The 12,269-nt window shown below is 32.9% G+C and overlaps 1 protein-coding gene across 1 annotated transcript in view; it reads left to right on the top strand.

Annotated features, from left to right (window-relative positions):
- The window catches only part of PAK-2 (Serine/threonine-protein kinase PAK 2), a 56,903-nt gene that overhangs the window by 31,180 nt on the left and 13,454 nt on the right, over positions 1-12,269 (top strand). The window contains exons 3-4 of the mRNA XM_051214644.1: positions 4,046-4,639; positions 5,355-6,143. Coding sequence (XP_051067827.1) covers positions 4,046-4,639; positions 5,355-6,143 — 1,383 coding nt within the window. The remainder of the gene's footprint in view (positions 1-4,045; positions 4,640-5,354; positions 6,144-12,269) is intronic.

Here is a 12,269-nt window from a genome sequence, read left to right as displayed (position 1 = left end):
TTTCAGCCTTGAGAACATTAGCTTTTCTAGCCAAACCTTTCATATTTATCACTGAAACATGGTGCTCTCAAGCAGTATCTAATTCAGAATTAAATATCCAGAACTATCGACTCTATCGCTGCGACAGAGAAACTAGGCGAGGAGGTGGTTGCATTATATATGCTTTGGATACCCTAACAACTAATAAAGTTGAAGATAGTGTCCTGAATAGTTTACCAGAATCAGTCTGGATATCAGTCAACACCCTGAATCATAGTCTACTCCTTGGATGTATATACAGAGCTCCTGATAGTTCGAATAATGGGAATGATCTTATTATCAATGCATTCATACATGCATCTTCTCTAAACTTTAATGCCAAGGTTATCACTGGGGATTTCAATTATTGGGATCAACTGGAGTACCGTTAGTTGTCAGTCATGTAATGATGAGTTCTCGGCAACCATTAACATGCACTGCTGGTCACAGTGGGTTCGCACCCCAACTAGAGGCGATAGTATACTCGATCTAATATTTAGCAGAGATGTTATCCCACTATCTGTAAAAGTATACGATGAATTTGAAAGCAGTGACCATACGGTAGTAGTTTGCGCTCTCCCTATCTATCCCTCTTATAACCGACCCATTCAAAAAACCTGTCATTATAGAGACTATAAGCATGCTGACTGGGACCTCCTGCATTCACTGATTAAACTTTCAGACTGGGATAACTTTTTTTTCATGTAATAGTCTCATGGATGCTATCCGATCACTAACTCTTATTTAGATTCCTGTGTACCTCTTAAAACGTACAGGTTTAGTAAACCTTATGAATTATATATACCAGCTAAATATCGTAATAAACTAAAACGCCTAAAGAATCGTTATTTTGAGTCAAACGACTTCACAGCAGTTGCACAAATAACAATAATTTTTAATCAAATTAAAGAGAAACATAGGTTAAAAGCCATTAATGAGGAGCTGTTAGCACTTAATACTAACTCGAAAGTACAAAACTTAACTCTCCTTTTCAATAAACGCGCTAAAGCAACTCGAAATGTTGATATACCGTGCATCCAGCATAATAGCACTTTTATATACGACTCTAAAACTATAGCAGACCTTTTCAGTGGTATTTTTGCGGATGGTGTAGGAATCATAAGTGGCTCTGCTTCAAGGGTTATGTGCGTGACTAGCAACTCAATAAAATCTATCTCCTTCACATGCATGAAAATTAATAAGGCTATAAATACCCTTAGGCTTTCGAGAGGTCATGGAGTAGACAGGATTTCATCCTTTCTCTACAAATATAGTGGTCCAGGTATTCCACTTCTTTTTCTAAAGCTGTTTACTCTCTCTCTATGGAAACCGGTTCTTACCCTTACTGTTGGAAAACCGCGTACATCGTACCACGTTACAAATCTGGAGATAAGACTGACATGAACAATTACCGGCCAATAAATATTACTCCAGTTATTTCTAGGATTATGGAAAAAATTATAAGTGATGGACTTTCCAACTATTTACTTGCTGGAAAATTTATCAATGATACTCAACATGGATTTCTTAAAAATCGTTCTTGCATGACATGTCATTTTGACTTCTTTAATTTAGTCTATTCTCTACCTAGCCAAGGATATCTAGTCTTAGTGCTATATCTGGACATTTCTAAAGCCTTTGACATGGTTAGCCACCAACTTCTTATAGGTTAGCTCGCATCTTATGGGGTTCGAAATCCTTTGCTTGCTTGGCTTGATTCCTTCCTCAGCAATCGACATCAAATAGTTAAAATTAACTCTTCATTGTCTAACGCTGTCCCTGTTAGAAGTGGTGTAATACAAGGTAGTGTCTTAGGTCCTTTGCTCTTTTTAGTGTTTATCAATGATATTTGTGAAAGTTTTTGTGTCGGTAAACCCCTTCTATATGCAGATGATCTTAAAGTAGTATATTCATTTTCTCCACATGACCTGAAAAATATGCGAAATTGCATCAGCATGAAGCTTAACAAGGTAGCACAGTGGCGCTTAAAATGGCAACTGGAGCTTAATACGACTAAATGTGGATGGATATGCTTCGGCGATACATCGCTCAACCTAGACATTACCATAAATGGTGAAGTGTTATCTAGGTTACATACAGTAGTAGACTTAGGATTTAGATATTTCCAAGACTTGTCGTTTACAGAACATATATTAAAACAGACCTCTAAGTTTCAACGTCTAATAGGTTACATAACTCGAAATCTTTACAACACTGAATCACGTATTCTAATGTACAAAGTTTGTGCTCGACCTCTTCTAGAATATTGCACGTTTATTCTTAGCAGTGCGCTCATAAAGGATAAATTAAGGCTGGAATCAGTACAGAGACGATTTACACTTCGTATTCTTGGAGCTGATTGTACCTTAACTTATAATTCTAGATGTAATAAACTCGGGCTAGACCCTTTATGGAGGAGGAGACTCAAACTAAATCTTATCTTTTTCTTCAAACTACTTCATAAACTATCGTTTACATCCAGTCACGTGATTCAATATGCAGAAACTTTTCATTATGACACCCGTAATTCCTTGGCATTAGTGAAACAAACTCATTCTAAATCATCTCTTTATATGAATTACATCACCTGTAAACTTTCTAGACTATGGAATAACCTACCACAATCTATCCACACGATAAATTCACTCCCATTATTTGTTTGCTGCATCGATGCATATTGCTCCTCTGAAAATACATTGAATGGTCTATTATTATTGTTATACGTGTAGATGAAGAAACCTGGCGTTATAGCAATGTGTGTACAATCTTTGGTCATGCCAAGTTTTTTGGTAACTATCAGTAACAATGCCAGGATGTTTCGGAACGCGTCGACAACTTTAATTACCTTGGAAGTCTGATCAGCCCTAATGGGTTGGTGTCTGACGAAATCTCAGCACGGATTCAGAAAGCTCGTTCGGCTTTTACCAACCTACGTCACCTATGGTGAAGGTGAGAAATCAAATAAGGGATGAGTATACTGCGCGGTAGTTCGTTCTGTTCTACTTTACGTTTGCGAAACGTGACCATTAAGAGTAGAAGACACTCGTAAGCTACTAGCATTTGACCACAGATGCCTTAGAAATATTGCTGGCATCTGCTAGGATCACAGGGTATGTGATAGTGAGGTTAGACGTAGGGTATTAGGGAATGATGGTAAATCAGTTGATGAGGTTGTGAATCTTCATCGACTGAGATGAATGGGCCACATGTTACGTATGCCTGAACACCGATTATCACGACGTGCAATGCTGTCTAGTGTTGGGGATAGTTGGAAGAAAACTAGAGGCGGCCAAACCAAAACGTGGTTTCAATGCTTGAAGTCACTAACTTCTAGTCTGGGCCATGTCGATAGATTCAGACTACTTGGTTGGGGTCCGCTTGATTATCGTAGCCAATAGTTGGAGACTCTTGGTGACATGGCTCAGGAACGATCACAATGGCGTCGGTGTATACATTTTCTGTCTTCTCTTAAACTATGAGATTGAAATCGCTTCATATCTTTCTTTCTATGAACTAATTCCTTCTTTTTGTCCTATATCCTTATATGCAATCTTTCTTTTATATATTACTACTATTGAAGTGACTACTATGCATTCGGTGTTCATCTTGTTGTGCTAATGCAGTATGGCAACTTGGATAGATGCATATGTGCCTGGCCCTACGTTGTAGCTGACTAACTGATGTTTTAAAACCGAATTAATAACCTAAATGCTTTCTTATTAACTCATTTACCAGGTATACATTCATGTGTTTAGCTTCTAACTATTTTCTAAGCGTGAGCGGTTATGGTACTAAGTGACAGCGAAAACCGCTGTAGGTAGACTGGGTTTCAATCATGTCACTTAATGGCTGAAATTCCAACGCCTTAACCACTAAGCAATCGCTACATAATTTATTTACAGCAGTGAGCCGCAGTGAAAGGAATTACACTTAACAGTCATGTAACCATATTTAAATGAACGTTTCATAATGATTATCAAGGGTCTCCTTGATTTCCTGACTCTCAATATATTTACTAACATTTTAGAGTGTACGAGCAAAGTATTACCAGCCGGATGCTTATCAAACGATTACTAATCAATCAAAATTATCACTTGTCAATTCAAGGGAACATACTTCACCTTTGTACACTTCAAATAATCCTATAATTTCAAACAAAATATCTTCACAAATGGAAGTCAATCAAATTGATCACAGTTCGTCTATCAGTAATTCTCATTCATACGGTAAAGATATAAGTTTAATCAATGATACAAATCGTAATAATTCCGATCAAACTATTTCACATTATTGCGCTCGTCGTAAACATTGTCGCGTAAGAAAACACAAGGCATTGGATGGTAATGATAAACGAAATTTCGACGTAAAATCAATGAAAAGTTCTACATCCGATAAAACACATAGTAATAAACTACGTAACGATACAACTTCTAATACATCATCCGGCTTTAGCAGTCATAATCTTAATTCTATTGGAGTTAATTCAACTGATAACTTAAACTCAGTTTATGACATTTCTATAAATCAAACAATTAATTCACATGAAAATATTAATTTTGAGGACAAACAATCAGGATATTATAATACCCCTAGAAATTTAAATGAAATGAAAAAGTTAAAAGTAAGTTCGAACTTATTTACTTACTTGCACTTTTTACCACTCGAGGAGTTCATGTTTAATCATTAATAGTATTTCATATATATATATATATATATATATATATATATATATATATATATATATATATATATATATAATATGTGCTTTTCAAAATTTCAAAGGTTATAAGAAATTTTTCCAGGCTAAAGCAAGCATTCTTCTACTTCATTTCTCAGAATTCACTAACCTAAATCTCTAGTTCATATGTTAGGAAACTTCCTGGTTTTATTATAGGATCTTGTCAAATGTTTTTATCGCGGATTGATGTTATTTAAAATGCAAGCAAAAACTAGTGTTTAACCTTTCAAAAGAACACAGTTAGAACTATGTACTATTGGGCATCATCCCAATGATTCTCCTCCAAACTCGCAAGTACTGGGTTCGACCTCTAGAGGAGTTATGCGTAAACACTGCCGAGGAATTCCATACTAAGATGTAACGGCTCACTAGTGATCTCTGATATTCAGTAACATGTCAGCTGAGATCGATTTGTGAAGAATACCTTCTACGAAGTAAAATAATTATCGAAAAAACCATTTCTTCTAAAACACATTTCGTTATGTTTTGGAGTATCATTGTTTGTAGAGGTTTCTGTAATACTTTATTCATATTGAAAAATATCAAATTTTTTAAACTGTTAATAAATTGTTATTTTTGAATACCCAATGGAATTTAGATAAACAGTCAAAAATTTCCTACTTTATCAAATCAAATGGATAGTATACCACAAAATATAAATATGTCAGGAACATCATCTAAAATTAAATATCCAATTTCAAATGTAACTATAAAAAAGTCACCTACTGATATTCAATTATCTAATCCATACACCAGAGAGAGATTAAATGAACATCAATCCAGATCACAATATCCTATTCAAATATATTTTGAAAATAACAATACTACAAATAATAATAGTGTTATTCATCATATTAAACATGACAGAAATGAGAATGTAGATAATTTATTGAATAATGATTATGGATGTGTGGATATATTACCTGGTACAAATAGAAAAGCTTTACGACGATCGAATAGCTCCAGTAATGCTTTAACTTTTCATCCGCAACAGTTAACTGTCAACAGAGTTAACAATGAACATGATGATTATTGTTTTACAGGTACACTACTAACAAAACATTCACAAATTCCACCATTAGCATTTAAGCAGGGAACTAATAATAATGAGATTATCAATAAAACCAATCATAATAACATTGTCATTAATAACGATCATAATTTTAGTAATGATGGTGGAGTTGATACAAAAGCATGTTATTCAAAATTAGCTATTCATCGATTGAGAAATAATGCTCTATCACCAACCAAACAATATCCATTGAATCGATCAAATTTTCTTGTACATCCAACCGTAAATCAACAGTTTATTGAGCCATTTCAATCGAACAAAATGATTAATACTGTAATTAATGAAAATACATTCTGCTTATTAAACGCCGAAGAGGTGAGTCAAATTATTGGTGTGTTCTAGCATATTATTATTACTGAAGGTATGGTATATACTAGTTATGTTGACAGATTTAATTCGTATATAGCACCAGTCGGAAATGGATTACCTGGCAGCAGAAGATTGTGAAGATTGAAATGACGAAAAAGGAGAATGCAACAGAGATTAATTGTAATAACAACAGGAATGACGGAACGACGAAGTTTGTAAGAGATAACTGAAGGAAGAAGTGCAAATGAATTATTAAGTGTATGGTTTTCATACTTTACGAAGATAATCTATAGTTTTTCATTGAACAATAAATTTTTCTTTCTCACTTAAATGTCCGTTCACTACAATGTACGACTAAAAATTATTTACAACGAGTGAAATAGATGTTTAAAGTAAGTACAACTCATCGATCGTATATTAGTAACCAATATCAGTTTTATCAAGTGAATAGTAATGATTGCATTTTGAAGATTAAGTTCTAGTGAAATCTCTGGTTTAAATATCACAACATAAAATGTACTATTTTATGATGTAAGTTAACTGGAGGCGATTTAGATAAAAAGCTGTTCCTAGATTTCATAACCGTTAAGGTTGATCAATCAGTGATCAGTGATTTGTAATATCTCATATACGCAAGATATCAGTCATTAGACATATAACTTAACGATAACCTTCTTGATTATTTAACTATCGTTCAAACCACATGGAAGGTATCAGTCTTCTAATGGTTCCTGAAATGTGCTACTGAAAGGTACCAGCTAACACACAACACTGGTTTGAGCTTCATGTCGGTTGACTATAACCACCTGATACTAAGGATGTTATTAATAATATTCCGTGTAAAAATAGTTAAACTATTAAATTTATGCTGATACATGTTCTGTTTAAAACTTTGAGTTGAAATGTACTGACCTGATGTCAAACCAGTTTCTAATATATGGTTTGTAAGTTTCAGAATCATAGACTACTATATCAGTCTAATTTACGGATGTAATGATATACTTGGGCGCTTATCTTCTCCAGTTCTCGAAGTAATCAAATATGTAATTATAATTTTAAATAATGGTACTATGTTCCCTAAGCTAGACAGTTTACATATAATATTAAACATTTAGAAATTTTCATGCATTCTTAAAATTCCATCTATCCAGTATTTTGACATTTACTAAACCATTCGTTTCTAAACATCAAATGAAACCTTCAATTATCAGTGAATCATCATTATGACAAATAGAGACATTGTAGAGAAGTCGATCGAACGATCAACTTAGATTTCATTCCTGTAGACCATTACTATTGTAAAACAATACCGAAAGAATAAGTTATATGATATTAAGCTCATGTTGTAGTAATACCATAAGAATTGGCAATAAATACCATCTTTTTCCCTCCCTAGTATATTATTTACAGAGATGCCGTAATACCAAAAATTATTAACTGACAGCTGACTGTGAAGAACTATACTTTAGCCAAAATACAACTCCTTAAATACAACTCTAACCAACTTTAAATTATGATAGAAAAATAACTTTTTATGGTTTAAAATCCAGAACTGATCTCAGCAAGACCTGGATCGTAAATCGGATAGCAATCGACTTCCATGAACCCGCACCCAGGAACTCGGGACATTTCAGGAAACCATTTACTTATTGTATGAGCGCTTGTTGGTCGATATTTTATGTATTTGTTTATTTAAAGTGCAACAGGCTTTTCGTCTAGTACATCGTGCTGTCCATGAACCTTTACTACTCAGAATTCTTGAATTAGAACAGAAAGATAATTTTATTCACTTTGACACTCAATGGTTTATTAAGATAATGATTACTGAAATTCCATAGAAATATTCACAAAATTACTTTAATAAATAAATATGTAATGTGATAAAGCATTATTCTTTTTTTTTATCTCCGTAATCAATAAAATGTGAATGAATATGATCGAAAATCGATACCAGTTATAGTTTCTGTTTTTTTCTCAAGAGAAAATACAACCGAAATGTCTTCAATTTAGATTAATTATTGTCACAAAATCAACAATACACTGATAGAAATATACATTTTTATGCACACCTGATAAATACTACGATGATTTCTAATTTAAGTAATTAATGTGTTCCCTTGTCGTGGTTATCAGTATAATCAACAACCAAAAAAAGGAAAGTTGAGTTATTGATGTAATAACCTAGTCATGAAAAAAACGATTTTGATAAGTATTTAATCATTCATTTTATGAGCACAGTAGATTTGTCTCCGATTTTAATGAGATAGTTTAACCTATTTCGGATTAGATTCACTTTACTAGGTAATAACGAATTGCAATGTCTGAAATCAGGTGACTAGAGAAGATAATTCAAATAAATCTGCAAACAATGAAAACACATGAACAATAACAGAATAAAATTCAGCGTGGGCTTATGGAAACGGTTAAATTTGATTGAACTTATGAACCGATCTAATTTTGACCACCTTTGAAAACCTTACTAGCACTGGATTCGATTCACGCGTTCGGGATCGTGGGTGCGCACTGCTAAAGTTTCCTATATTAGGAAGAAACGGCCGACCAGTTCTTCCAGGTTTTCAATGGTAGCCTAAATCAGATCATCTCATTATTTCAAACAAATTAAAATTTACGCTAATTGAAGAAGCCGTTAGTCAGTTGTGGAGAAATTCCTAATGCTCACTTCATCCTAAAGTACATGCTGATGATATTGATCAGAAATATGATGAAAGATTTACAATTTAACTATTTGGGTCAGAGAAGGCTAAACCTCTAAGCTACTCTATCTGAATCACAGATCGTTAGCATCATCTTGAATTTAATATTGGTCTGATAAAAACAATTGATTTGTGAACATGCCCGAGTGACTTAATTATCCAAACTGATAAATTACACACGGAATTAACCCCTAAATCCGTAATGAATACATTCCAGAATGCTAAGTCATTCGCTAACTGTATTATTATATTATCTAACTGAATTTGATATTTATACGCTAAATAATAAGTCAAGATATTATTGTAGTGCACGAAGAACTCAGGTGGAAAAGATAAATTTATCATTTATTGCGAAATTACAAAGTGTCTTCATAAAATGTGAAAACCACCCATTAAACACATCATTTGCACATCTTCCATTAGTTGTCTCTTACAAACTTCATTGTTACTTCATTCCTTTTGTTATTTTGAATACTTATTTTTCTATCTATCTTCTCTTCATTTCAATCCTCTACCCGCATGCATTCCACTTCCAGTTGGTACTAAATATTTCTTATATCTATCAACATAAGCAGCATACACCATACTACGATTACCAGTTATTTATTAGTTGATGACCAATTATCTGAGTGTATAAATGGCAACTATAACACAATAATAAAGATCGCGCTTGCATCCATGATATTCAAATAGCACTAAATTAGTGAATTAATACCGACTCAGTAAAGATTAAAGCGCTATTTTTATTCAATGTATCGAGCCCAAGGACCTTAAAGATTAGAATGAAATTTTGAGGTGAGATGAAGCCAACAATACACCCAGATTATTATGCCAGAATTCTGTAAAAATCAACGGTTTCATAAAATGACATGGTTATTTCATGGTTTCATCAATGAATCCTTATGATGTACGAGGTATCAAGTCATGACTTCATCTAACAATTAAGTAAATTTCATATATCTTTAATAATAAAACGGTTAATATCAAAATTTTACTAATATTTATTATAGAGAAAAGAAAGTTCTCTTTTTATATGACAGACTTATAAACCATCTGAAGGATACTTTTCTTCACTGAAACATTTTCGTTTGGTCACTCAACTGATTTCTTTCGTTGATTTATGAAGAAGCTTCTAATGATATTAGGAAATTAAATGCTGTTTTTAATATGATTTTGTAATTTTATTAATGTAACACTTCTATGGTGGTTTGACTGTTCCATTAAAATAGCACAAAACAAAATATCATAAGCAGAGATGGACGGTGGCTAGCAGTAGGAAGTGGAAAACATGTTTCATCCCATTTGAGACTCGTCTGCTGGATGTACCTACATACCTAACACGACCCTAATTCTGGGACTTGAACCCAGTACCATTCGCTTCAAATAACATCGCGTTATCCACTTAGCTACTGAGTTCAGATAACCACTAGTTAGTGCAATGGGGTAAAGTTTTAATTCGTTTTATGCTGGTTATTTGAACCTTCCCATTGATGTTTAGGACTGCAGCTGATCAATCTCTCATTGATGTATGTGCGTCCTGTGCATATACATCCAGCTAATGAGTCTCAAATAGGACAAAACGCGCGTCCAAGATCTTACTGCTAGCCATCATCAATCTGCTTATAATACTTATAAGTTCAGACAATATCGAGGCAATTCGCACAGGACGTACATAAACCATTAAGAGACTGATCAATTGAAGTCCTAAACATCAATGGGAAGATAACAATAACCAATACAAAAAATGAATTATTTTACTTTTTTTAAGAAATATGAAATAAGATTAACACGTCAGCCAGTTAATTATGAATTGTACTTGTTATTCGCAAGAAAAAATTAGTAAAAAGATTTTGAAATACACCGTTGGATGCCGGCTCAGTGGTCTAAAGGTTAACCGTTCGCGCACGAAATCGATAGATCCTAGGTTCCAATCCCACATGACGGGATCTTGGAAGCACACTGCTGAGGAGTCCCACAGCAGAACAAAACGGACGTTCAGTGCTTCCATGTTTTCCATGGTGGTCTAGCTTCAATTGACTCATGAACGCAACTATTAAATTACTATGATATCCATAAAAACCCTTTTCTGATAATACTCAATTAATGGTTAATTATTTTCGTAAGGTTTCTCAAAACCCTTCATTGTTTGTATTTAATCGGTTTATGCTGAATAATTCTTTTATTGCTTAAAAGATTATTTGGAGAAAACATGAACAAGTAGTAAATTATTTTATGTACTAAATTTGTTGTAGTATGATATATTCTACATTAAGTTAAATCACTTAAATTTATACCAAACATTTATAAAAACGTATCTTATAATCTAAAGATGAACTGATTAGAAATTAAGATAACAACCCATTAGAAATAAATAACTGTAGATTGAGGTATATTTCATAATAATGACAGTTGAAAGATATGTGTTCCTAATGAATTTCAGCGCAGTAGTTTGTTCATACTTTGTGATTAATTCAGGATATAAAGAGTCTCAATTTTCAGTATCAGGTTGGATTGTAAATATACATTATTGTAGAATCTCAGGCTAAGGAAAAACATTAACTTTGTAATTTACAATTTTCAACTATTCTACTGGTGAGTTTGTTTTGTTTGCAAGAAACGTTTTTTTAGAAATAACACATTAGTTTAACATATTACATTTCACAAATCAACAATACCAGTAATAATAATTAATGAAAGTTATTCATTAGTATAATATTAGCAATAAGAATAGTACATATTTCAGCTGATAAATTCTTCTAAATTGACATATTAATAATAATCAGTCTATGGTTACTGTAAAATCGAATTGCAATTTTGATGAGAGAACTAGGCTGTGTTAAATTTATCCATTAAGACTTCCGAAAATGTATTAAAATTTTGAAAACAATATCTATATTTTGTCATTTCTATTCAATTTCAGCTAGTTGTGATAAAAGGGTATGATAACGTGGACCGATATACTTATGTTATAGGTTTCACATTGCGTTTGATGAACTGATTGATTGATGAATAACACCTAATGGTATTTATGTGTGATGCTATTAGCTGTTCCCACACCAGACAGTATTCTCTAATTTTTAATCAAAGTATGAAATATTACTTGTAGGTGGGTTAATGTTTTGTAGGTACATTGAGAGAAATATGTTGTTTTACAATGTTTGAAAGTTTTGCAAGATTTCTTACTATCAAAACGAAATTTTATTACTCAATTGAGTCAATTCAATATTATATAAATTTAGGTTTTCGAGCTACTGAATTCCCATTTGTAATTTTATGATATTTTATTTATTTTCATATTTACAACTGTTTACTACTACCTGGGTTTTTAGAGTCTAAACTATCAAAATGTCGATAATGAATTACATAAATACAAAATGTTTTAATATGACGAATCAACGGATCGTCACCGACAATTGAT

Source organism: Schistosoma haematobium, chromosome 2 (assembly GCF_000699445.3).
Source record: "Schistosoma haematobium chromosome 2, whole genome shotgun sequence".
In the NCBI taxonomy this organism is placed as follows: Eukaryota; Metazoa; Platyhelminthes; class Trematoda; order Strigeidida; family Schistosomatidae; genus Schistosoma; species Schistosoma haematobium.
This window is presented reverse-complemented; position numbering and strand designations above follow the sequence as displayed.